At 40.8% G+C, this 27,811-nt stretch overlaps 4 protein-coding genes across 4 annotated transcripts; 1 reads left to right on the plus strand and 3 right to left on the minus strand.

Moving 5' to 3' along the window:
* Window positions 1-920: 920 nt before the first annotated feature.
* Window positions 921-8,934, minus strand: LOC146643691 (hepatoma-derived growth factor-like). The gene is made up of 6 exons (XM_085395308.1): window positions 8,432-8,934; window positions 6,581-6,657; window positions 6,294-6,432; window positions 4,989-5,147; window positions 4,740-4,919; window positions 921-3,545 (listed from the first exon to the last, which is right to left on the minus strand). Exons 1-6 carry the CDS (start codon window positions 8,516-8,518, stop codon window positions 3,525-3,527), a joined length of 663 nt encoding a protein of 220 aa, XP_085251434.1. The 5' UTR covers window positions 8,519-8,934; the 3' UTR covers window positions 921-3,524.
* A 3,028-nt stretch (window positions 8,935-11,962) lies between these two features.
* On the plus strand, window positions 11,963-16,937 carry prcc (proline rich mitotic checkpoint control factor). The gene is made up of 7 exons (XM_085395306.1): window positions 11,963-13,251; window positions 13,341-13,388; window positions 14,265-14,750; window positions 15,012-15,104; window positions 15,284-15,430; window positions 15,578-15,643; window positions 16,128-16,937. The coding sequence occupies exons 1-7, from the start codon at window positions 12,946-12,948 to the stop codon at window positions 16,212-16,214; spliced, it is 1,233 nt and encodes a 410-aa protein (XP_085251432.1). The 5' UTR covers window positions 11,963-12,945; the 3' UTR covers window positions 16,215-16,937.
* A 1,221-nt stretch (window positions 16,938-18,158) lies between these two features.
* Window positions 18,159-20,910, minus strand: mrpl9 (mitochondrial ribosomal protein L9). The gene is made up of 7 exons (XM_085395307.1): window positions 20,714-20,910; window positions 19,483-19,642; window positions 19,262-19,386; window positions 19,119-19,172; window positions 18,932-19,033; window positions 18,764-18,847; window positions 18,159-18,524 (listed from the first exon to the last, which is right to left on the minus strand). The coding sequence occupies exons 1-7, from the start codon at window positions 20,786-20,788 to the stop codon at window positions 18,249-18,251; spliced, it is 876 nt and encodes a 291-aa protein (XP_085251433.1). The 5' UTR covers window positions 20,789-20,910; the 3' UTR covers window positions 18,159-18,248.
* A 1,537-nt stretch (window positions 20,911-22,447) lies between these two features.
* Window positions 22,448-27,791, minus strand: LOC146643694 (transmembrane protein 272-like). The gene is made up of 6 exons (XM_085396283.1): window positions 27,671-27,791; window positions 27,109-27,256; window positions 26,984-27,026; window positions 26,829-26,879; window positions 26,535-26,726; window positions 22,448-23,908 (listed from the first exon to the last, which is right to left on the minus strand). Exons 3-6 carry the CDS (start codon window positions 27,024-27,026, stop codon window positions 23,658-23,660), a joined length of 537 nt encoding a protein of 178 aa, XP_085252409.1. The 5' UTR covers window positions 27,109-27,256; window positions 27,671-27,791; the 3' UTR covers window positions 22,448-23,657.
* Between the last annotated feature and the right edge of the window lie 20 nt (window positions 27,792-27,811).

Genomic DNA, 27,811 nt, shown 5'->3' on the forward strand with positions numbered 1-27,811 from the left:
GGTGTACCTAATGAAGTGGTTGGTGGGTGTATGGATTTGCTACTACATTTTTGCTGATTCCAAAAGGTTATGTGTAAAACCTGAATGGCTCAGTGTGGAAATATTTAATTTCAAGGCCACCCACTGAGGCAGATGCAGGCCGTGATTACAAGCCTCGCTGCTATGTCACTGTGACAAGCACGAGTGATATTTAAGCATGAGAGGAGGCTGTCATTTATGAAAACCTGCAATCATACATGTGACTGTTTGTCTTTGACCTTGGATTTTGGTAAACATCCATGTTTGCTGCAAGCGAAAGACGGATTTTTACCTTTCTGGGTTACAAAGACAGACAATAAAGCTAATCTGTGTAAGCACAGACACAGTCATTAATCTTGAGAGCCGGATGAACAGACACCACACCGCATTCCAAAATCAGTTTCAGCCCACGGTTGGATCTACGCCCTAATACAGTAGTTAAAACAACTTGTGCTTAACCTAACCCCACAGCAAACTTAGAGCTGTCAGGACATGTTACGTAACAACAAAACTAGTTCAGCTACCACAGCCTTTGGGGCCGAACCCCACAGAGAGGCTCTGCGTCAGCAGCAAATTATTTGTGGCAGCTGCATAGAGACACAAAACACGTTCCATTGTTAATTTCCTGCATTTTTTTTTTTCCAAATCAGAGACAATAATTAGATGTGAAACAAGTAATTAATTTTAGTTGTTCTGTAAAGTTATGGTAGCCTTTCCCATGCTCTGAGCTTGATTTAGAGCAACAGATCCCACATAATACTTGGTTTTCAGCAGGCACTGTACTGACTCAATAAAAATAGACAATCCTGATCATTAAAACCAAACACAACTAATGTGACTGTTTTGGGTTCTTTCCAGAAAGCTGATACCCTAGATTAGTTTAAGTAAGGCAGAAACAAGTGTTTTTTTGTAATCAACATGTTTATTAAATGGTCTGGCAACTACAATAGTAAACAAAGCAGCAGATTAAGATGAATGGCAGCTTCCAAAGGTAACAGAAGGCTAACCCCCCCCCCCCCCCCAAAAAAAACAACAACAACAAAACAAAGTTTTACACTTTAATTCCAAATTAAACTTTTGAATAACCTCCAGATCCGGCCTTTGACCATTTTAAGGTTTTTAAATCAGCGGTGTGACGATAGGAAGGTGGCCATCTTCGACACAACATTCAGAGCTGAGCTTTCCCTTAAAAGTTCATAGTGTGATAAACTATCAGCTAACGCTGCTAATTACATGAAAGAACACTGAAGCGATGACGATGACATCCAAATGGCGTGGGTGAAAGGGCCCGAACCCCTTGGGATACTGTTACAGTGGAAAATAACACCATATTCTGAACATGTCGTCTAAACAGATGTTGGAATAAAACACGTCACAACTTTGTTTCACAGTCAAAATAATAAGACCACTGAAGTAAAACAGATTAGTATTCCAGTTAAGAGGGTGGGAAACCAAGAAAAGAAAGTCATAAACTGAAGATTTACAAAAGGTTCACTCTCTGTATTTACCCATATTCAGTTTCTTGTTTCTTTCAATGAATCTCACTTTGTGCAGTCCAGATCAGCGACTCGTTTCAAAGGTGTCGAGAATACATTTCTGAACACAAGTTTTTTTTTTCAACAGCTTCAAGCAACAGTGGAACTACTGTAAGCTAAACATGAAATCACAACATGAAACTGAGTTTTAGAAGACTTTTCCAGATAATTTCCACATGGAGGGGTGATGCCAACAACCTTTCCCTTGCAGTCATTACCACTGCTCCACATTACCTTTAAGGCTCAATTTCCCCAGATAAGGATTAAGCCTACACCAGCATTTTTTTCTAAAAATTTTTCCAAGTCTGCCACTAGAATAAATCGATGTTTGGGAAACCTGATGCTAAAGTTTAAAGATTCTGCCCAGACAGAACATCACTCAGGAATGTCTCCTTACGTAAGGCCTCAGTCACACAGGCCTACGGACAAGTCGGTAACTACCAAGCAACCTCCGGTCACCAAGAAGAAACGTGCACTCTCTGACCATTTGGCGAGCGGTTGTTGCTAGCTGATATCAGTAAAAGACATGGATGAAGCTAACGTGGAAGTGCCCTAAATCTGCATTCTATCTGAACTGTAATTATAAATAGACTTCTGGTCCCATTGAACAGCTTTCTTTCTTGACTCTTATGTTCATGGGCTTAGTCACTAATTCTAGATCTGTTAGAATTACAATTAATCCCTCCTTGTGATTAATTTGGTTACTAGCAGATTACCACAGTCTACTGTAGTTTGGGAGGGAGACACCGAGTTGTCTGCAAACACTTGCCAACTAATGGTTCTGCGGAAGTGAAACTTTTTGAAATTTGACACAAACAGGAAATAAAGAACGTTCCGACTTCAGAATACAAGTTTGCACCCAACATCTTTGGGGAACAGTCTCGTTTCTGAGTTGTGTTTTACTACAGCTACGCAACTAGGTGACAAATGTCTGCAGACAAGTCGGCATCTTCTACACAAGTACAGCAACTTGAGAGCACGCAAAGCAGGTTTTCAGTGCAGCTCCGTATATTTCTTTGCAATCAGTTTCACCTTGCAACTGCCAGCAACTTCTCACCAAGTGATTGGGAATACACATTTAAGTGGTTGCCAGATAGTTGCCAACTGGTTTCTAGGCCTGCATGACTGAGGCCTAAACTGAGTAGCAGAGGGGCTTAAATCCTAAATTTGCTTTTCTCAAAAGGGGTTTACATAATTAATTCCACATATGGGTTCCTGTGAAATGAATCACGTACTTTGGTCACTCGCAATCAAGCATACACACCGAAACAACAAATGTTGTAGGGCAAAACAGACGACGATTAATGGGGGCAGGAAAAAAAAAACCACAAACAAACAAACAGAAAACCTCTGAATATTCAATCATATTTCGAATGAATGAATAAATGATTTAAATGAGGCTGAAAAGCTAGGTGATACAAATGGAAGCAGTAAAATTATGAACTTAAGCTAAGAGCATTGATGAAAATTTGTTCTATCGCCTGTACAATATCTACTTTTTAAAACCATCAAATGGGAGCATTTGTCAAATAAATGTTTTTTTCCTTGTGATTTTAATGTTTGTTTGTTTCTTAAATTTACCATATATTCAGTGTTTATCCCCTCTAAGCTGAAAAATGTTTTGACACCTAGCATTCAGTCGTTGTAATTGCACTTAGAAATAAAAAATATATACACACCAAAATCCCATTTATAAATGAGCCCTAAAGTGCTCAATTCAATTGTTTTGAAATCAGATTAGCAAACTTTTTCTTTCTGGGATATATGATATCCCAAAAAATGGCAAATGAGTATTTGTTTGTCTCTCAATACAAACATTTAGGTTGTTTTGTTTTTTTTTTATTTATTTGTTTGTTTTAAAATTCTCTTATTAATTAAACGGCTGAAATCTGGCATCCTGCAGGTAATTGTGTTGATGCTTAAATTCCAGAGAAAAGCGTCAAAGGTTCGTGGTTTTCTTCTGAGTCGATGTTAAGCGCTGTCTGTCGCAGGCTGTGGGAACAAGAGGGAAAAGCAATTAAAGAATTTATTTCATTTTATTTTCATCCACCGCCTGAAATTCAAAAAGACGTGGGGAATGTACTTTTTATATTACTGATACATCAAGTTTATTTAAAATACATGATGGTAAGCACTGGCTTTTTACATTAATAATTTTTTTGTGTGTAGACAGTTTCCTTAACTAATTTTCAGAAGTTTCAGAACTTGTCCACATGTTTAAAAAACAAACAAAACCCCCCAAAACAACAATACACTATATGGACAAAAGTGCTGTTCCACCAAAACAGTAAACCTACAGCAGCTTCTGGGCAACAAAGCTCCCAGTGCAAGGGTTTTGTGCTGATGTTAACGCCAGAGGAGGTTTAATCTCTGAAGTTAGTGAATCAGCAGAGCGTTTTATGCACTCCACATTCAGCAATCTGCTCTCCATCTTCACATGACTTAGCTGCTGTGATTCTTAAACACTTTCACTTTGCACTTATACAACTTACAGTTGATTGCAGAATATCCAGAGAGGAGGAAATTTCACAAATTGACTTGTTGAAATAGTGACATCCTATTACAGTACCACACTAATTCAGTGATATCTTTAGAATGAGCCATTCTTTAACAAATGTTTGCAAAAGCAGACTGCATGACTAGGACATTGACTTTATGCACTTATGGCAGTTGGACTGAAAACACCTGAACAGTGTTCCAATACTTTCAAAAGTACGTAAAATGAGGAAGAAGGCACATGTTGACTTCTTCCTTGTCCACGTGTAAATGCAGAAACTGGCTTTTACTGCTATATAACAGCGTTTACATGTGGACAAAAGGCCACAACACATGGAAACAGCTACGTTTTCATGTGGAATGGCTTCTAGTTTTGCTGGTGTTTTGGTGGCTTCAGAAAAGTTTCCATCTTTGTCCATTAAACACCTGCCAAAACAGACAAACTTGTTGAATTATTAGTATTCTACTTTGTTTTTTCGTTGTTAATTTATTTTGATTCAGATGGTCTGATGAAGGCCAGGTATGTTCAGGTAAAATTGAACTGCTGACACATTTTCTTGGCCGAGCACCTGCCCCACTTTTTGATGTGAATATGCATGTATTTTTCCTCTCTTATGAAAAAGAAAACTCACCACGAGTTCATTTTAAGGGATGTTTCCCAGGTAACCAAAACGAATAAGAGGGTTTTACCTTCTCTGCTGTTTGCTGGCCCCCTGCTGGAGCATTTTCCTGGGCCTCTGGTTTCGACTCACTAGGAGCAGTCGCCTTGGGTCCAGCCACATCGTTGAGCTTGGGCTCCACGTTAGACTGGTTGCCGTCTACTTTAGAATCACCTTCCGCTTCTGAATCCTTTGGCCGCTTCGGAGAGGTCTATAAAAGTTTGATAAGCATCAGACGGCTTTACAGTGAACTTGGACTGTGAGTCAGGTTTAACCTCACCTCTGTGGACTCCTCTGCTTTTCGTTTGGTTCCTCCCCTCTCATTTTTCTCGTCAATGACCAGGGCTCCTTCGTCCTCGTCACTACTGCCTTCTGCATCTGCTTTTTCTGAACTGCCCGTATCTCCTGCTCCTTCTGATGTGTTGTCCTTCTTCGATGACTACAGGCAAAGAGTTGCACATTAGTGAAACATGGGGAAACTAAGTCTAGATCTACCCATCAATGGCGAGGTGTGACAGTATCACTAGTGACGTAGTAGAGGTTAAACTTCCAGATAAACAGCTGAGTGAGCTTTGAGAGTAACTGATAAATGGTTACATTACATAGTTTGTCCAGCAGAGTGTGCTCTGATCAGAGTCATTACAGTTTTGTATTTTCAGTTGTGCTTTCAACTCAATGTGGTTTCAGTTCATTTTCAATGAGATTTAGTTGCTGTTTAGTTTTATTGTTTAATTTTAGCAGTTCTTTTTAGTACTTTCAGTGCTAGTTTTAGTTTACTATAGCATGGGTGTATTTGGGTATTTGTCAGATTGTAAAATTTAATAGGTTTAAACCACCACAGTAATACATAATATTAAAAATCCCTGAGACATTCCAGTCTCAATGAACAGTTGCACCAGAGCCTGTTTGTGCTTGCTGAGAGGACATATTTCAGATTAAAATTAAAAGATATTTTCTCTGTACAAAGCTATTTCAGTAATTATGCACATAACATTGTTTCACTTTTCATTTATGATATTTTTTCACACCCACTTTTAGTTTGGCTTTAGTTACTTATAATAATCTTTGCTCTCACCCATCTCTGTAGCAGTCCTTCTTCCCAAATTACTTCTGGAAACTGTTTACATGTTGAAAATAAATTCAGCAAACCAAAACAAAGCAGCAAATGTGGCCGCTGAAAAGGCGGTGGTGTAGAATCAAACCAGCTCTTTATGTTTCAAGCCAGTTTAGAAAAACATCCCGCTTATGCTATTTCCCCCTTTCAATATTCTCTCACACAGTATAAACCACAAACCACAACTTGTGCTGCTGCTTGCTCGTCTTTGCCACTCATTGGGCAGAGCAGACAGAGGTGCGCCTTTGGCTCTCCCGCCAAAGGCGCACTTACAGGTCACAACTGGCAAACCCTTGTTCACAAAGTCACTGGATTTGTGGGCTATAAAGTCGATAATCACCAAATTGGCAACAATTAGATGAGCTGAAGTGTGATAATCACTGGTATGAATCAGCAGGTGTTCAAGCTAAAATAGGATACATCAATCAACACAGTGTAAATCTAACCTCAGTGGCCTTCATATCTACTTACCTCGTAGCCTTCATGCGTGACCGTGGGGTTGTTCTCAATCTCCCAGAGTCCCTCAGCAAATCCTTTCCTCTTGTTTGCTTTTCCAAACTTCTCCTTGCATTCATCATATGGGGACAAATCCTTGGCCCCCAGGAAGGCCCTACAACAGTCAGTTATTACTTTTTTAAAATAAAATATGTACACACCCCTTTTTTAAAAAAAGTTTTGACAAATGATCCAAGTTTCTTCCCATTTTGCATCCACGTGAAAAAATTAAAAAGTGACAACATTAATGGAAAAATACTCACGTCTCATGTGTTCCAAAAAAGAACACTTGGTACTTGTTTGAAGGCGACTTTACAGCTCCTTCGGGTAACTCGTCAATCTGTGAATTAGCAACACAGTTGTTTTAAAAGGAAAGCTGGTAAAAAAACCAACTCAATACTTTAATAAATACTAAAATTATTCTAAAGTTAAACAATAGGCAAAAGAGTTAGGTCATTTCTCTATAAAACCACAAATACAAACAATAGTAATACTACTACACAAATGTATTTCATCATAAAATAATGCACTGTATATAAGAGTGGAAAACTTGTGCAAATGATGCCTTTAGGTTAGATCCTGGATAAATACTCCAAATAATTCATTATGAAGAAACAGTTTAAACAGTAAAGCTAAATTAGGTTCAAAGACCTGCAAATTCTTGTACAGTACTAAATAACAAGCAGTTTTTGAAATATATTACACACCTTGATGCACCCACAAACTCCCTGGTGAAAGTTTTACTGTTTACCATCTTTCAGCACAGTGTTTGGCTCGGACATGCCAATTTTTTTTTTTTTTTACATGCTTTTAAATTAGCACAGCACTACGCAGCGGCACAGGTAATCACTCTTATGATAGACAATCGTGGCGTGGCTCTGCCTCTGCCACACAGGCCTTTTGGCATCCCCAGATAGGACTACTGTGTCAGGATAGGTGGGGCAGGGCTGTTGACATGAGACAGGGGTGATAAGACCGAGAAAAAGGAGGGAAGATGCAGAGATCAAAACAGATACTAGGTGGTGTAGTGCAGATTATAGAGCATTTCTTTTTATATATTTATTCTTTAAATGAATGAACAGTGATTTTTTTTTAAAGCAGGTAGACATAGTTAGTTGACTTTTATGAATGGCTGCAACACCAAAGGGCAGAAACACTGACTGAAAACTGCAATCTAAGTTTTCCTTTTCAACTGCACAAGACAGATGTGGCTGATGGGATTACATGCTGCTTCGCTTTTACATTTTCCTGCTTCAGCTGTAATACAGCATGCACAGAACTAACGTATTGGTTGCAGTAATCATCTTTTTTATTTATTTGGTATAAAGCATGACTTAAAAATGCTCCAAGAGCAGCTTTTCCCTTCATTTTCTCACTTTTTTCTTTTGAATGACAAGGAAAATGCCGACCGCAGTGCCAGTTAGACATTACGTTATAGTCTTACGTGACTATTTTTATTACCATGGAGCATTTTTTTTAACGTAATGGAACTAATTTCGACTTTACGAGTTGCTATCTCTCGAAACGTTTGGGCAGGCGTGTTTACAAAGTACCACAGCATTTGGCTTCACAAGTAGCCATTAGTCTGTAAAGCAACAGTTAAAAAGAAAAGGGGGGCAGTTTGAACTTATATTTAGCGAGCTGCTAACTCACAAAGTGGCTTAGTAGCAGCCCACCGTTGCAGCGAAGCACACGTTAACGCTGCGTACGACATGACCGTTAACTAGTAATCAATGCTGTGTTACCACAGTGCTGGTTTTAACCGTTACAGCTCAAAGTTAGCCTTACAAGGCCCCTAGGGACGAAAAAGACCAGCACACTAAAGGCGGCAAAGAGCAACTGGCAAAAACATTAATATTTTGTTAGCCCGGGAGGTTAAAGAGGTGTCTACTCTGCGATGAATCTCCAGAAAGAAATTCGCAGTGGTTTACAGTAGGCTAGCTGTATGTATGTGGATGGTCGGCACCGCCGCGCTAGGCTAACTCGTGGAGCTAGCGGCTGTTACAGGCCTCGCAGGTAAACAAGTGATTGGAGCCGAGCGGCTAAGGCGCAACGAGATGAAAACCAAACCCCTACGCTGGAAATGAGATATTCAACGACGAGCGCTTACTTACCCTTGCAGGCCAGTGTGGATAGCCCTTCATCTTAGCAAACACAAGATCTCCGGGTTTGTATTCCTTTTGCCTGTTGGACCTCGGCATGTTGAAAATGTAAGATGTAAATATGTGCGTGTGTAACTAATATGGTAAACTATCCGTAGTGGTCAAAAACACCTGCAGCAAACAAGCCAGGCAGGCGACGGTTTGTTATCCAGAATAAAATCAACCCGCGGAAAACTGGAGCGGAGACACGGCGGGTAACGCACTTTTGCCACGACGTGGGGCAAATATACAGATGTGGTCTGAATAGTGTCACAGTTGCTATGACTAAACGCGGTAGTGTAACTATCTCGTATTAGCGCTTTCCCACAAGCCGCTGGCTCGTCCCTCGGACTATTTGGGTTTGAAATTGAAACCCGCTTCCCTTTGCAGACGCGCCCCCTGTACCTGAAGCGGCACAGCGCCCCTGCTGACCGAAGCACCACAGTAATTAACGCACCTAAAAGCAACGCCGACCACTTTATTAGGTACAGCTGCTCGTTAGCGCAGATATTTAATCAGCCAATCACATAACAGCAACAGCTGACTAAAAGACAAGAAGCTGAGCTGGAGGAGCTCAGCACATCAGAGGGACAGCTCATGTTGAGCATTTTGGAGACAAAGTTAGAGAAGCAAGCGTGAGATGGTTTGCACATGTGAAGATGAGGGCTGCTAGATATACTGGACTAAACATTTGGAATTTGGAGCTGCCAGGCAGGAGGAAAAGAGGGACACCTCAGAGGAGCTTCACTGATGTAGTGAAGGTGGACATACAGAGGGTAGGCAGGATAGAGGAGGATATAAGAAACAGGGTGAGAAGGAGACAGGTGATCAGCTGTGAGAACCCAAAGGGAGCAGCCAAAAGAAGAAGGGCTTGTCTGAATATTTCAGAAAAAGCCGATATCCCGTAATTTTCCTATACAAACATCTCTATGGTTTACAGACAATGGTCTGAAGGAGAACAAATATCCAGTGAATGGCGCTTCTCTGGATAGAAATGCTTTCAGCTGATAAGATTGCAATAGAATCTCAAATAACTACTTGTTACAGCTGAGGTATGCAAAAGAGCATCTCTGAATGAACAGCAACCTTAAAGTAGATGGGCTATAGCAGCACCTATACTGGGTGGAAAACTGAGACTACAATTCAGACTTCACCAAAAGGTCTTTAAAAAGGCCATGCTTTACAACCTGAGGAACTTAACTAAGAGTTAAATATCTGGTTAAAAACAAGTACAAATGTCCAAGATAATTAGTAGTAAGTAATGATGGGTAACTTAATTATTTTTCTTACTCAACCAGATTCAGGGGGTTTCCTATGTATTGACATTTTCAATTGTCCACCAAGGAGGTTTTGGCTTTCGAAAAACAACACACCCACTAGGACTGTGATTTTTAACAAGTGGGCTTTAACAAAGGCTTAAAGTAACCAGGAAATTTTACAAACTTTTGCTAAATTAGATAACACAGGCACTCCAACAGGCTCTAAATTCTAAACTAGTTAAAATAATTACTTAATACAGTTTCTCTCAAATCCTTCCACTGGGTAAGACCAAGAGCCTGTGCAATCTTATCATCGTTGATGGCAGATGTTTATCTCACACTTGTGTAATGCTGGCCTTGGTGGTCACACTGGTGATCCTGTGAAGGTCTTATTCAGCACAACTGTGGTTCATACTACAGCACATCTTGGATTAACCAAAAAATGTAAAGAGAGATTAAAGTCCTGTGAACATACCACAGTGTTCAAATTTAATATGACTAAAGTTCCTGTAGTGCAAAAGTATGAGCCCAGCAGGCTGTCTGGTAAAGGTTGACACACTCATCAAAGATTAATCATCGATTCTCATTTCACAATCCACTCATGGAAACCTACAAAATCTTCCATTAATGGCCACAAATCAATTATATAAAGGAGGAGAAAAACTCTTTCAGTTACTTCAACAAGCAGACAGCTCCACTGTCACATTTTAATTGAAGCTTAAAGGTTTAAATCCTGTTTCTGACTTCTAGCTAACATGATATTTCTCATCCGGTTCTTTGATAGGCTTAGACCACACCACATGACATTCAATTAATCGCCCATTTGATGATGTGAATATTATTATGTACACAGTTTGCTGCAATTTTGTGATGTGCGTGGGTAGACAATGACAATGATGAGAAGAAAAAAACAGGATAACCCTGGAGCTGGAGAGGCTGCACATTGAGCATTTCTCCTCCACTCACCTATTTTTACTTCAGGTGTGTTAATATGAATATACTGCATTTCATGAGCTTTTGCCTAGTTTTTCCTGTAGTTCATGCTATTGTCATGAAGTGTCAGTTCATGAATAAAATTGAATTAAATAACAATGGATTTATATAGCACTTTTCAAGGCACCCAAAGTGTTTTACAATGCCACTATTCAGTCACTCTCACATTCACACACTGGTGGAGGCAAGCTACAGTTGTAGCCACAGCTGCCCTGGGGCAGACTGACAGAAGCGAGGATGCCATATTGCGCCATCGGCCCCTCACCAGTAGGCGGTAGGTGAAGTGTCTTGCCCAAGGACACAACAACCAGGACAGAGAGCCCGGGGATCGAACTGGCGACCTTCCAGTTACAGATACGCTTCCCAACCCCCTGAGCCACGGTCGTCCCTAAACGATAACATTACTGTGGCTTGTCAAAGGAGCTTGCAAAGAAAAGCGTCTGGACTTCTTTAAGTTACTTGAAGACGTTTCACCTCTCATCCGAGAAGCTTCTTCAGTTCTAAGGTCAAATGGTGGAGAGTCCCAGATATAAACCTAGTGGGAGATCCACCTTATCACCTTCGCATGATAAGGTGGGGCCAGGTTTCACAATGAACTCACCCGAAACTCTGGCTGATTGGGACCCACACCCAGTTTCACACCTTGGCTCAGGTGATTAGAGGATCATCAGGGGGTCCTTTTGTCCCTCTGTGGGGGGATACTCCCACTAGGGACTCTCCACCATTTGACCTTAGAACTGAAGAAGCTTCTCGGATGAGAGGTGAAACGTCTTCAAGTAACTTAAAGAAGTCCAGACGCTTTTCTGTGCAAGCTCCTTTGACTACGATGACCTGGATGACTGAGAACCTTCACAGACACATTACTGTGGCTTGTTCTTCTTTGTCTTGTTTTGGTTGCTCCCTTTTGAGGGTCGCCTCTATCTCTCTCTGTCTTCCTCTGTCACACTAGCCCCCTGTCTATCATCCTTCTCTACACCCATGAATCTTGTCTGAGGTCACTGATTTTCTTTTCTTTCTTTTTTTCAGCATTATTGTTTAAAGACTGTTTTGGCATTTTCTTCAGAAGGGCAAGAGTAAAAGAGGACAACATGTATAAATGCTCAAGTCTTCACTTTTTATGATGTCTGTATAATTTTGCTGCTCTAATTATGTATACATTTAAATTACTGAAGCAGAACAGTTTACTACAAATCTAAAGCAAAAAATATATATATATTTTAAAGGTTGACGCCAGTTGTCGGTACAGTCCTGATAATCAAAAGTATAGATGTGCTTCGAAATCATATTGTTTCCCTATTCGAGCCATATGGGGCGACAGTGATCTGAAGTTGTTTAAAATGTGATTAATGAAGCGGAGAAGTGGAAGAGCATGTAATACTGCGGTGCAAGGGTTATGATGTGGAGAGGAAAGTTCTGCAGAATAGATTGAAGGAGCGGGGAATTGGGGAATTTAATCTGAAGAGTGTGTTGGAGGGTAGTAGGGCACAGGTGAGAGAACTGGTGGGGTTTCTGAAGGATATAGGTGTTTATGAAAGACTGTAGGGTCTTTTTTTTTTGGTTTTGTGTTGTTTTTTGGATACAGATTGTAAGCTCACTGTCTGACCCATACTACGGAACAGTAGGAGGCGGTAATGCTCCTTTACGTTGGTTGCCAACCGCCGTTAAACATGAAGAAGAAGAAGAAAGAGGAGTAGGAGGAGAAGAAGAAGAGTGTTGCGCAAAAAGCTGCGCAGTTGTCGCATTTTCGATCACGAACGATAGAGGCGAATGTTTTGATGGAGCCAAGGGACTAAACGAGCTTATTTTGTTGGCGAAACAACACAGCAAAGTTGCGCATTGTGGTGTGAAACAACATAGCTGCTGCTTTATTTATAATAGCACTTTTAAGGAGAGCTGCTTTTTTTTCTGGAACACAGCGGTCAGCTAGCTGATATCGTTTGTTGCGGTGGCCTAGCTAACACTGGCTAGCATTGCGAACTTGGACAGAGCTTTGAGTCAGTCGTTTCATTGCGGCGACCCCTTTTAACTCCCTGCGCTATATTCTACTACAGCTTCGCTCGGCTTCATGTCGTTATCATCGCAGCTTTAGCGATCAGAGAGTCCCTTACCTTTTAACAGAAGTCAGTTCGTCGGATAAGCCAGTGTGAGTACGGCTTCTTGCGATCATCAAGGAGAAGAGGTTATCCATGTCCACGAGTTTCTGCAGATTGCTCATCTTTAATAACATTAGCAAACATGTCTTTAGTCGCCTATGGCAGCAGTGATGAGAGTGACTCAGAGGAAACCTCTGCCGTGCTGGAGAGCAAACCCAGCGCAGGAGGGCTCTTCTCACACCTGCCTGCTCCTAAAAAAACGGTATCGGCAGGAGGGACCGAAGGGCCAGCCAAGAAGACAGCATTGAGCACTGCAGTAGAGGATAGCTCATCAGCCGATGATCCAGATCCTCAGCCATCTAAAGGAAGCTTATTCTCCAGCCTACCCAAGCCAAGGAAACGGACAGAGCCCGTCAAGATCACCGTGCCGCAGATCCAGAGGCAGGATGTGAGTACTGAGCTACTTCAAGCTGTTTGCTCATACCTCTTGCATAAAATAAGGTTTTAATTCATCATCTGTAACCCTGTTGTTCATAGTCAGACTCAGATGATGACGAACCAGCAACGAAGAAACTACAAAATCAGGTAAGGAAATCAGACACATGCAGTTATGTGAAGTTTATTCCACATTCCCAAAAGGTTGATTGTGTTCGTCTGGATGAGCGTTTTCAATGGGAGAAACCTTTCGTCACTCATCCAAGTGACTCCTTCAGTTTCAGCTGACTGCAGTACTCATGGCCATTGATCAGTGGTTTTTTGGTCAATGGTCATGACAATTTGCATATTAACGATCAAGGAATTGACCTCACAGTCCATTGTTCATTCAGTCGGCTGGTTTGTTATTGTGCAGATGTACTGTTTGTAAGGTTGAGTAAACCTGCAGTCAGCTGAGACTGAAGAAGTCACTTGGATGAGTGACGAAATGTTTCTCCCATTGAAAACGCTCATCCAGATGAACACAATCAACCTTGGGAATGTGGAATAAACGTATTTCTGAATTAGATAAAATGGTAGTAAATAGTAAAAATACAAAACAGGCATTGATATAGTTCAACATGCATATATACCAGTGAGGCACCAATGTTGGTGTTGGGGAAAGGTCCCTATGCTGTTTCTTGAATAAAATGTTACCTCAGTGTAATGAGCTCGTAAACATGTTATAGGCTTGTGTACACAAACTCTAAATGCTTATTTGTTATAAAATACTGCAGATTAACCTGGCTTGCACAGTGGTTCGCATGTAAATACACGTTATATGGTTTCTAGCTTAGATGTAGGTCTGCCACTTCACTCTTCTCATTGTTTCTTTCTTTGATTGAGGTTTAAATTAAATAAAAACAAAGTAGGAACCAGTGACAAAGAATATCTTATTTTCCTCAGATTTCATAGTGTAACAACATTCTCCTATGATGTAGCTGCCATTTCCTCTCTCTTTCAACCCATATCTCCTTTCTCTGTCAGGGTGCAGGTACAGGCTTGTCCTCCATTCTGCCACAACCCAAAAACCTGACAGTGAAGGAGACGGACAGACCTCTGATCCCTCATTCGCTAACTAAACGGCAAGAACCGAAAGCACCCAAACCTGGAACCCCTGCACATGGTCTTGGTTCTAGTGCATCTCCCTCCGCCATCAAAGCTGCAGCAAAGTCAGCTGCCCTCCAGCTGGCTAGACAGATAGCTTCAGATGACCAGGATAATGAAGAGGACATAACCCCACAGAACTACTTTTCTCTAGGCGAGAGCTCTCAACCTCTACCTGCAGTCGTCCCCAGCTTGGACCCTGAGCCAGGAGCCCTTGCAGAGCCCCTTCCTTTTGCAGCTCCTGATGAACCGGGGCAGTCGGATGCCCCTCTCGACTTTGGGGGAAAACATGAGACAAGTGGCGCATGGGGAGGTCAATATAATGAATATGAACAACCCATAGCGGGCCCAGAGGCTTTTCCTCCGGTAATAATGACTTTATACTGTACATATGTATCAGATTCATGCTGTTAACTTGAGTCATTATGTTCAATTAGATGATGCCAGCTTTTCCTAATAAGTCATAAATCATGTTAGTTCAGACATGCCTGCATTTCAGTGTTTTCCAGTTAAGATAAAGATATCTTTTAAAGTATGAATGCTGTGTCAGACTCTCAATTACAAGAGTCACAATGTAGCTAACATGAATGAATTATATTGTTATCCTATGTCTTTTTGCTTGAACAGGGATACTACAATGAGCCATATTACCAAGATCCCAACCCGGGAATAGCAGAGGCTGAAGAGCCCGGCAACTCAGCCATGTTTGATGATGAAGCGGTAAGAACTATGCTACTTGTGTGCCTCATTTTTCTTATTTGTTATCAGAGCAAATTCTATTATTTACACAGACTGATTTTTGTACCTGTGCTCTATGGTGTTATCATTGTTTTGTCCTCAACTAGAGGCTGTTAATTAAGAAAAGGTTTTGGTTAACCGGTATTTTCTTTGTCCTGCAGTTCATGCGGCTGCAGGGGAAAAGAAACAGGGGCAAAGAGGAGGTGAAGTTTCTGGAGATCAAAGGCGACGACCAGCTGAGCGGCAACCAGCAGTGGATGACCAAGAGCATGACCGAAGAGAAGCAGCATCGGCAGTCTTTTAGCAAGGTGACCCGATCGGCTCGCTTCCTCTTTTGTTTTTGCAACAGATTGTCCTATGTTCCTCTCACTAAAATGTTGATGCACAGCATAATTTTAAGATGGAATATTTTCTTTAATTTTTTGTAACACCCGCTTTTCTTTACCTTTCCACAGAAAAGAGGAGAACAACCTACAGGACAGCAGCGACGCAAGCATCAGATAACTTATCTCATCCACCAGGTGGGTGCTGCTAAAACACGCATTGTGCATTTGTATGATGTAAATTTAATTCAAGACTTTGTAGCTGCAGTCCAACGTCACAGATGATTTTTCTGCTTGTTTTGAAAGTGAGTGGAAATCTGCACTCTGTGCGGCATGTGTAGACACGTAATACTTCTGCTTGGTGGCCTGTTTGTACAGAGCTATCCTAAAGTCTAGTTGTCAGCTGCAGTGTGCCAGTGATTAGCACAATAAGCTGCAAGAAAGAAGCCTGCACAAAGGATTAGGAAAAGCTAAATAGTTGCCCTTATCTCTGCCAGAATGCTAGTGTTAGCTTTGTTATGCACAGGTGTTCCCTCTCTTGTAGTCTGACAAGAGAGGGAAGAGAGGTTTGCATACTTTACTGATCCCACATGGTTTAGCTCACCGTAGCTGCATCTCTTGTCTTCTTATTGGAAATCTGTTCAAATAAACAACATTTTTTACTTTCCCTGTCGTTTCACAGGCAAAGGAACGTGAGCTGGAGCTGAAAAACAACTGGGCAGAAAACAGGTTAACCCGCCGACAGACCCAGGCCAAATATGGCTTCTAAACATCATGACTGTGGACTGTGGTGACATACAGAAATTAGAGTAGAGCTTTCCAAATATACTTCCACAAAGAGGAAACATGTTTAGAAACAGTAAGCATACAGTCTGGATACAGATTTTCCTTCCTGCCCTCCATCCTGTATTTGTGTTGACCTGTTAATATTCAGTAGTTCTGTTGTTTGACCAGGTGTTATTCTTATATCTAAGATCCAGCCACAACCGCTACACTCCCCATTCACTGTCATTTATATTAAATAGAGGCACTATACTTATGTAACAGTATTTTTAAGGTACTTTTGCTCAGTCATTGGCAGAACAGATGTAAAGTGACTCTGAAGTGGCCATTATTCTAAATGTTTTTCCTTTGAATGTTTATGCTTCCTGTTCATGTTGTACTTCTTTGTGATCTACAGAAACAAAGGTTTGGTTCTCTGGGAATGATGCAAGTTATTAATGAAATCTGGATGTTATTCATTTTAAACAAGCTGGAGTCACTGGAAAGCTGTGACGTGTTACATATCTGCACACAGGATCGACTGTTTTCTGATAAACATGTACTTGCTGCAGTTGCTCATTAGTAATAAGAAGTTTGCTATTATATAACTGATACCTACTTTTGTTTGTAAAAGTTTTATTTTTCTTATTTTTTTAATGTGCGTTTCATTTTCTCCCACTGGAAAACTGAAAAAGACCAGAGAACCAAACATGAACGTCATTGTCTTCTTGCTCTGAGGAAACATTGAAGACTCTAAATCAATATGATTTTTAACATGGTAGCAGCATCTGGCGGGCGGTGCTAAAAGCAAAACACCCACCTTAAAAATGGAGATTACATTCATTTTTTAAACATTTTATATGTATTTTTTTCTTCTTCTTTTTAAACATCAAATTTGGGGGGGGAAATTTAGTGATTTGTTCAACTTTCTCAGATGGAAAGCAGTAAAAATATGCTTTTTATATCTCCAGACTCTATGTAACTACATTTTGTCTTTACCAAAGCAATAGTCAAGCCTCCACGAGTCCTCTGTTCTTTGTCCCGACAGCAGAAGTGTTCAAACCTGAGCCAGATTTCCTCTAAATGCAATACATTTCATACATCTTGCGTTGTCAAACTTTAAATGTGAACTCTTATCAGAAAACAACTTATCAGAAACAATTACACAATCTGATCTGCCTCAAATACTACAGCTAAATTCTAAACACGAGCAGAAGAAAGAAGCCGACAGGCTGCTCGTATATCCTTACGCCGAGACGGGAAAATAAATTGCAGAGCTTTGATTTCAGCAAATCTCATGCAACGACTTGCAAACCACACAACTGTATTGGCACTCCACTAACATGACATTAAACAGCATTCCTCGGAATAATTTGTTGGTTTTTGGTTTACCATTTACTTTTGTGCATTGTCGAGTTAAAATTGATCAATAAACTTTTGATTTCCTGACTGCTTACACTTTGTATGTCTATGGGCAGTTTTCATTATTGCTACTATCACAATAATACTCATGCTGCATACAGTAAAACAAACTTTCCCACTCAAAGGTTTCCTGTGTAGCTGCTGATCCTGATGGCTCTTTACCAGTTTTGTGTTATTTATTCTCATCCTGAAAACTGATTTTAAAAACTGCTATAAACATTGTGCTTTAAAGTGTGTGGACTCTCAGCTTTAAGGAGCCTGGTCATTCGGGAGGACTCTATAGTGGAGACGCTACACCTCCACACTGCCAGTATACTTCCTCCTGGGTAGGAGGCGACCCTGTGTCACACATAGGACACACCGGAGAGAGATTATGCCTCTAGCTGGTTTGGGAACCACTCAGTGTCCCTGGGAAGTGGATGGGGAGAGGGAGGAGCGTTGGTATCTGACTGCTGCCCCGACAACCAGGACCCAGATAAGCAGTACAAGATGGACGGCTATTTTAACACTGTTCAAAATAATCAGAATGTGACACTGAGCAATTTTAATAGACACACAGACAGCTGTTGCTACGCACACATGTGCATTACAGCCAAACATCATCTGCATTTTGAGTCCTTTAATCTTTTTTCAGGCTTCCACTTGGTGGTGCTGTTGTGTCTGCCGTTGTCTGTGTAGCTGCGGCAGTGGATCCTGCAGGCTCTTCACCAGCCTCGGCCTCTGCCGCTGCGTCAGAAACTGCCTTTAAAACAGCGCCCTCCTCATCAGCAGCTTCTGAATCAGCTGCAGCTGCCTGCTGCCGCTTTTGGGCTTTCAACTGCCGCTGAGAGCTTGCAGACGGATCCTCGTATGGGAACAGAGATATGGGAACGCGAACAGTATCCAAGCCATTAACCTGAAAGAAATAACACACTGCTCATGTTTCTATGTTATCTGGTAAAACAGCAGTCCAAAAAATAAATAATGCATAACTAAGGGTTTATTTATTATAAGAATAATAGGAAAACAATTGTTTTTTGCAGCATGGAGCTTACATGGAGTAACTACAACTTCTTTCTGCTGCAAAGACACAGTACGAAGCTACACTTGGTGCAAAAGGTTGCCCACGAGATGCACTGATATAGTTTATCTTACCGTGACATCGCACCAGTAGTCACCTACATCCTTAATAGGTTCAAATGGAAGATTCAGTGCATGAGGTGGCACCACTATCCCCAACTACGGGAACAAAAGCAATATGAGTATCTTATCTGGTTAACAGAATTAATTAGAAACATGGATAAAAACTGAAAGGCATCACACCTTCTTAGCAAACTGTCTGCAGACTACTTCTTTATTGAGCTGAAACTCCTCGGAGGGCATTCTGTTTATCTTTAGCTTGGAGCATTTCAGGAGCTCCACAGTCTGAAAACAGAAAGAAACCCCTGTTAAAATCTTGGTTTTAAAACTATTTGTTGTACTGAGCAAAAGCGCCTGACATGAAACTTACCAGTTGTCCTGTGCGGGTTTGGATTCTGTCTCCTGCTTTCCCCTCACGCAAAAGCTGTGTAAACAAAAACCAACAAAGGTGATATTGAGTACTGCTCTTTAATACATTTGAAATATATGATGGAATATAAATGGAGTACACACACGTAGCTCTTCTGCAAACATCTCTTTGTTCTCTGGTGATGGATACACTGCGAGGCCTTGAGGCAGCAGCTTGTTTCGTCCAACAGACTTTCTTACAAACACGGTGTCTCCTCGCCCGCCGAGCTCTGTCACAAAAAAAACAAAACAAAAAGATGTTTTCATATTACAAAGAATTTTAGAAAACACATCGTTACTAGTTTAAACTTCCTTGTGATACTCACTTGGTACCGTCTGAGTCAGGATGAGCTCCATTTTCTCCTTAGGAGCATGCTTGGTATCCTCGACCAGCTTGTAGATTCTGTGTCTTCGAGGGTGAAGCCTCGGTGGACTCCCTACTTTGGACAAGGGCACTTGCCACCATCGCTCCACCACGACTGTGTTCTGCAGAAACATCAAGCAACCACACGTGACTTTACACATTTTGAAAGTGGACTCTAGCTTCTGTGATACTTCAAATCATTAATTTCATGTACTGAGAATGTTATTAAGGTTGTTATACATACATATATATCATACATATATATTGCTTTATCCCTCAGGTAAGCACTTTTTACAAACAAACATTCAAACAAGGGTTTTTCCCCCCTGTGCTAATGTGCTTTTAACTTAACATTCACACACTCACAGTGCAGTGGATGCATGAGGGGCAATCTGGGGTTCAGTATCTTGCCCAATGATACTTCAACATGAAGATTAGAGGAGCCAAGGATCAACCTCCAACATGACTGTGAAGGTTCTCAGTCATCCAGGTCATCATAGTCTAAAGAACTTGGAAAGAAAAGCGTCTGGACTTCAAGAAACTTTAAGAAGTCCAGATGCTTTTCTTTCCAAGCTCCTTACATCAACCACCAACCTTCCAATCGTCACATCCATCCACAAAATAACTGAGCCAACTGATAATAACTGTAATTTGTACATCCTGAGGATATTTTTATGTAAATATTTTTAACAACAAGAAATTAACCTTCTACCCATCAAAGATCTACCTGAAAATAGTGCAGAAGAAAGACACGCGTATTAATGGGCATTATGCTAAATCTCTAGCCCCTACTGTCATTGGCTTTCTCAAAAATAAAGTACATTCAAGGCACGTAGGTGGGTGTTTAGATGGTTTTTAGCATCTATGCTCCAAGGAGCATAGATGACGGATCTAGAAGCAGGTTTCTAGATAATTTAATTGCCTCTACCACAATAGCACTTCAGACTTAAACCTCTATGAGAGTCTTAGTGTGGGATTTCTGTATAAAATTGCATTCATTTTATTGGTATGTCTCAACCCAGTTTATTATAAGCTAACTAAAAGTAGTTGGTGCCAACTTTGTTATACAAAATCTAAACAACCTGGTAGAGACTACAAATCTCTGTGCTTTAGCACAGTGGATGTAATGTGCGGGCTAGAGCACAGAGATTTGCGGTAGTGCAGGAGAGCGCAGAGCCCCTGGAAACACCGACCTGAGCAGCAGTCAGAGAGAAGCTCCTGGCGGCAGGCTGGCCGAGCAGAGCCTGGAGGACGAGGCGGCTCCACATGCTCCCACAAATCAGAGGAAAGTCTTCCTGCGGCAGTTTATCATCAGTTTATCTCCGGTCTCTGTAAACTCACCTCTAGCCTGTCTACAGCATGCCTGACAGCGTCGCTTGTTGTGTGGCGTAGGAGGACCCCACCAGCTGCACAGAGGACCAGAAAAAAGCCTGACTACAAAAGACCTCAAACTCAAAAAAGAAAAAAAAACTTAAATGTAAATATGGATAGAACGCAATAACGCTAATAACGCAAATATTCGTCATATGATTCATGATATTTTTATTTTAACGTGTAAAGACTGAACATTTTGCAGGCAATCATTTAATCAGGCAATATTAAAGGGCAATCTGTTCTTTCAGCGGCTCCCTTTTTAGAGGTCGCCTCAGGATCGCCTGCTAGTGCTGTATCGATACCAAGTGCATTGCCAATATTGCAGATACAATACAGATACCGATACTTATAAAGCAGTGCGTCATGATTTATGAGATTAATCATTAATCTGTAAATTAACACATTTTAATCAACAGTAACCTTTTTACTTAATTTGTACTTTCCACAATAATGATTTAACGCAACAAAAGAGACCTTTTTTTCATGTGTTTTAAAACAGTTTTTTGGAGATCTAGAATGTAAATGTTCTTGTCTCCAAAGGAAATTTTTGTTCTCAAACATACTCTAAAAAATGTCTCAACATTTTTTTGCGACTGTCACGTTTATCTGCTTAAGTGACCTCACCCCCAGTGATGGACTAGTCGTCCCTCTCGTCCCCAGACTATGCTTCCTAAATAGCAGATGTATCAGTCAGATTAAATAATTTCTCCAAATATTCCTTTCACCGCACTACAATATCCTCAGTTGAAGTCAGCAGCGCTCCACCTGCACTATACACAGTGCAGGTGGGAAACCCCTTTCCTCTGCTGAGTCATCTCACATTTTCCCAGAATCTCTTAGAGGCAGTCAGAAAGTCTTTATGCCTCTATGAGCTGAAGAGCTCACAAACTGGGGCCTCTGCCAGGTGCTGCCAGCACAACGCCACTAAACACTGAGGCGCACCAGGTCTTTCCAGCATCACCACCTGATCCAAGTCACTACCGGGTGGCTATCAGTTGACAGCTCAGGTCCTCTCTTCACTTGCGTCCAGAACATACTGCTGCAGATCTGGTGATACTACTAGAAAATCGATCGACCTGTGGCGTACGGTATCCTAATGCCATGTGCACTTATGGACACCCTTATGGTTGAACATGCTGATCATTATGGACAATTTGTTTTTTTTGCACAGAAGTCCAGTAACAGAACACCACTCGGGTTCAGATCAAGCAGACCGTTTCTCCCAATCATGCCGCTCCAGGTCTCACAGTCGTTGCCCAGATGAGCATTGAAGTCTGCTAGTAGGGCGACAGGGGGAGCACCCTCAAGCCCAGGGACTCCAAAAGGCTGGGTACTCTGAACTGAACTCTAAAGTGCAGACAACAGTCAGGGCAGGTTCCCGTACCCGAAGGCACAGGCAATAAACCTTCTCTTCTGGGAAATTCTCCAATCTTCATATTAAGATACCCACAGCAGCTTGCCACCTCTCACCAAGACCAACTTCAGAATAGGAAAGAGTCCACCCCCTCTGCAGTAAGAGTTTTTGCAAAAGCATTTTTATTGTGTTCATCAAGGCAAACCTCTTAAATCCAAACAAAAGGGCTATTCAATTTTATTGTAAACAACATTTAATATCATTCTTGCAATACAGACTTCAGTGCAGTAGATAGTTAACAAAACATAAGCAGAAGAATAAAAATAAAAAAAATATTCAAGGTTTGTTGTTTTCTCAGTCGTTTAGAATACATTTACTATATAAAGCCACTACATTCACAGAGATGCCTGGATACATGCAAACACCCACAAACAAAACACACTGGACCTAGAAATATTTGGCTCCTACCGCTGGTTTCTACATACACACCCTATATACTGTATGTAGGAGCACCAGCTTGAATTGCTGCTGTAATTGACCACCATTTTTATATAGATATAAACAAAAAAAACAAAACAAAACACCCCACAGGGTCCACATTGTGTTTTTGCTGGATGCAACGACAGTTACACAAGTTTTAAGCTCAACTCTCTGAAAACTTCTGAACCTGTGAGGAAGTTTTTCCAGCCTAATGTAGTTTTTTTTTTTTTTTTTTTTTTTTTTTAAATGGGTTTTAGTTAAAACTATTTCTGTGATACATCCAGCTACATTAGAGGATTCAGTTGCAGGTTACCACTGCTGAATTGCACAATATGGAGAGAGAAAAAAAGAAAAAAAAAAGCTTTTATTTTCAAGCAACACTGTTCGGTTAAGTCTTTGTGCACCATACTGAGATGCACTAAAAATGACTCACAGAAACATGGCAGAGCTGAAAATAAAAACACAAAATACCAGTACCACCAACATTTTGTTAGATGCTACTGCTGAGTCACTGACAGTTTTTTCTGGTACAAACAGGAAGTTTCACACTCGTGGTGGCGGTGGCGTGTAAAAGGGATGTGATGTTTTAGCAGTTAATAGGTCTGACTTCATCAGCGTGTGGAAAACAAGGGCTTAAAAAAAAACCCAAGGTGCTGCAACATAAAGCAAACACCTTAAACTTTTTGGTGTATGGTGCAATAAGCCACCTTTATTTATGGCATTTGGGAGAAGTCTGCAGAAAAACAAAAATCAAGTAGCCTTTTGGAAATGTGCTTTTTTAAATACTCTTGTTTGCAGCTGCAGAGGAAAGCTTCAATAACCCTCACAGTGATAAAACAAAATCAATCCTCAGAAAGAGGATCAAAATCTGCATCACTGGCCAAAAGACAATTTCCTTAAATACCTGAGGACATAATCTGGAATTTAAATCACACATCACCAGCAGACTCACTTATTGCACCATAGAAACTGCCTCGGTTGGGTGTCAAGTGACGTCTAGCACACATAGTCCTGCAGCAGATCAGCATGCCGAAGCAACAACCGCAGAAGAAAATGAGACCCAGTGCGACCCACACCAGTGTAGTGACGACAAACGCAAACTGGTAGGTCACCTTGTGGCAGTACGGATCTTTTCCAGGTAAGTAGTTTGGAGGATAGACAGAATAAATCCAGCTGCTGCCTGTAAGGTGAAGACAGACAACACACAGGTCTTCAGTTCTAAGTGAAACCTTAACAATGTATTCACTTTAAAGGTCGCAGCAGCAACAGTTTGAACTACTTCACTGTGTTTTTAAAGGCTGTGGTTTGGTCAGATTTGATTGGCAAAGCCAAATAACCCACTGTCATCAGTTTCTTGACCATGGAAGATACTATGTGCTGATTCGTTACACACAATTACGTCACCATTTTTTCCCCAAACTGATCCACAACTCAGTAAAAGTTGCAAAAACATTTTACACGATCCTTTAACTAAGCATCATGAAGCAAAATGTAAAAAAAAGGGGGGGGGACTGTTACTGATAGATGTGTTTGCAAGACAGAGTGGTTTCTTATTTTCACCACAAATATAGATTCACTGAGCCTTGAAAACCACACATTGTGTGCGCTGGTCTCTGATATCTAATAAGGAAGGGTGTAAGTATTTGTGTGGCATTACTACCAGGTTGTGAATGCAGCATTTCCTAAATTTGTTTTTGTCTGCTCAATGCCAATAAGATTAAATACTTCCATTTCCAACATTAACAATTTTACTATAGATGCACTCATTGGACACATTATGACACAAACAATGTGGTCATAAAAGGAAAGGACCTCAGTTTGTAAATGTCCCCTACACCATTACAAAGTCTTGATTAGTAGAAATCAAGGCTCGTGATTCCAGGCAATATTTATCCATTTGAGTTCTTGTTCTTAGCTGACAGGAGTGGCATCTGGTGTGGTTTTCTGCTGTTGTAGGTTTGACATTCAAAGATGCTCTTCTGCATAACTTTGTTTTAACTAATAGTTATCCGAGTTACTGTTGCTTTCCTATAAGTTTGAAGCAGTCTGGTCATTCTCCCCTTACTTCTGGGATCCACGAGGTATTTTTTCAGAGAACTGCTGCTCACTTGATATTTTCCCTTTTTGAATCGTTTTCTGTAATCCCTAGAAATGCTCAAAAGACCAGCACGACTGGCACAAACAACCATGCTGTATTCAAAGTCACTTAAGATCACCTTACTTCCTCATTCTGATGCTCAGTTTGATTTTCACCAGGATGTTTTAACCATGTCTACATTAGAGATGGCACGATACCACTTTTTTATGTCCGATACCGATACCATAAATTTGGATATCTGCCGATACCGATATGAATCCGATATAGTGTTTTTTAATCAACAAAACTGTTTTTTAAAATATCTTGCTGCATTTTGCAAGTTCATACTCAAGTTTAAAACAACAACTACACTAAAGCTATTCTGTTATACCTGTATACAAAAAAAATATTTCATAGTTCAGCAATACTGATCAATCTAATAAACTTAGACCTACACCATCCTCCCTATTCTGGTATTTTAAAGAGTACTTAGCGTAAATATTAAGCAACCTAACTAATAGGGTTCCAACTCCCAGCAACAACAAAAAGAAATAAAAAATAAGGAACCACCCCTCACGCGCCACCTCATGATGCTTAATCGACGTAATCAACCTTAATTTGATGCAGTGTGAAAAAAAATGAACAGAAATAAATTATTTTTCAAGAAATATTAAATAGATTCAACATCTTTCTTCAACAAAATTGCAGACTGCACAGATGGTACCTTCCCAAAGTAAAAAGTACTATAGCTTACTAGGGTATATATTAGACTTAATAGTCACTATATACAGTAATTGACTTCTATTCATTTTACATCAAATTAAAACTTTGGGTGTCAGATAATTATTTATTAAAAGCTAGACATTTTAAATGAGAATAAGAAAGAAAAGTATGTCTTTGTGCCCCCTTTTCCCTGTTAACGCCCTATCGGCCCCCCTGGCTAAACTTTGCTAGATCCGCCCCTGCACAGTTACCAGCGTCAGCTACGTAGAAAAAGATCCTGGTGTAGAAAGTAATATTAAATAAATTCTAACAACAGCTTATCAAGCTTAAACGTGCTGCTGTTGTTCAGCCGCTGGTTTCCTCTTTCTGGTGCAAAGTGGGCCAAAAACAAACAAGAGACACGGACTCGCAACAGAAAAGCCGATCAGCTGATCGTTAAGCAGTTTCACGATTGAAGTAGCAGCCGGAGAGCGAGAGGCAGTCGCTTGTTAAGCTTAACGTGGGAATGCTTTACAAACATTCAGAGATGGACTTACACACTTGCTTTACTTCTCTCGGGGATAACTTTGTCGGAGATGAAATGCCAGGTTGCTAGCGAAGCTCCACATGCTATCCAGACCACCGACAGGTCCGGCATGCCACAGCTGCTCTATCACGTGATGCATACTGCTCCGACTGCTAACGTTCTGAGGTGAGTTACGGCGTGTTGCAAGTTTTGCGAGGTGCTTTCGTGATATTTAATGGATCGGATTACATTTTTTATTTTTCTCCGATATCCGATCCAGTAATTTAGGTCAGTATCGGACCGATACGTAATATCGGATCGGTCCATCTCTAGTCTACATTTCTGTGTGCACTGAGTTGCAGCCATATAATTGGCTGATTAGATATTTGTGATAACAAGCAGTTAAAAAGTTGTATCTAATAAACTGGCCAGTAAGTGCACGTGAGTTTTGTGTCTAATTTCATGCAAAATGAAGAGTTCAGAAAGTTTTTTTTCTCCCACCTGCTATGAACCAGGCAAAACTGAAGATGTGAAGAACTGTCATACAGGCTGTGGACAGGACGTGGATTGCTCCATCATCAAAGGCGCTGCTGGTGTAGGTCAGAGTTAGTGAGAGGATGCTGTTTGCCCCCAGCACTATCAGGTAAATGGGGATGTGGGGCTGTATGGTACAACTTGTCAGGTGTGTGGCCCCTGTGATGCAACAGAACAACCATATAAGATCATCATCAATCATAGGTGAAATGCTAAAGGTGCCGTTTTCACCAACTGGATAACTAAAGCTGTTAAACCTACCCAGTCCAATGGCTGCTATCATTACCATCCACCATATAATGTTCACCACCACTGCAAAAACAAAAAGAGAAAGAGGGTAAAGGACTGGTTTAACAGTAAAACAGGTTAAATTATGAAAAAGTGAGACAAAAATGAGATGCAGAAACTAATCTAACCAATTCCTGTGACTTGTGAGGCAGTTTGAGGCTTTAGATCCATCTGTGGAGAGAGGTTAATATCTACAGTCAGTTTTGTCACAGCCAAAACATGAAGAGGAAGCAGAAGCAGAGCTCTACGGTACCTGTCCAGTTGTGAGTGGAGCCTTTTTAATCTTCAAGTATTCAGAAGAGGAGAACTACACGAGTTGCCGTTAGCTACTTCTTAGCAAAGTGCAGGATGTTAAGACATACACGTTCGAGCCTTTCAGCGACTGTTGCAACACTGTCTCACTAAGAGGAAATAATGATAAAAATCAGCCTCTGTTATCTGACATGGTTTATGTGCAGTTTAAGATTTCCTTAAGACAAAGTAGTTACATGAAATCCTTCCACTGATCTTGTAAACCATACTGTTTCTTAGATTATATATTTATATATCAAAATGATTTACATTTTGAAGTGACATAATCGGTACATGTTAAATCATGAAGCAGCACAAGGGCTAGGTCATTGTAAGCCACAGGACAGCTTATGTGGTGCACACAGGAAAATCAGCTTTCCTGTTATAACTATCAGCTTTTTCTCGCGTGCCAATAAATACCGACTGCCACTTTCAACTATCAAACAGTTTGTGTACAGAAGCTGAACATTAAAACTGTGCTTCAGAAAGCAACAAACATCATTAAGGACTCATCTCACCCTCACCTCCATTTCTTCAAACTTCTGCCTTCAAGCAAATGATACAGGACACTAAAAACACACAGCAACAGACTTTTAAATCGTTTTTTTAACACAGAGGGCGTCACCACCCTGATGCTGCTTTAAAACCATATATTAGCACAGGGG

This window comes from Rhamphochromis longiceps, linkage group LG22 (assembly GCF_057381845.1).
Source record: "Rhamphochromis longiceps isolate RC_006_pf linkage group LG22, R_longiceps_female_GT1.1, whole genome shotgun sequence".
NCBI lineage: Eukaryota > Metazoa > Chordata > Actinopteri > Cichliformes > Cichlidae > Rhamphochromis > Rhamphochromis longiceps.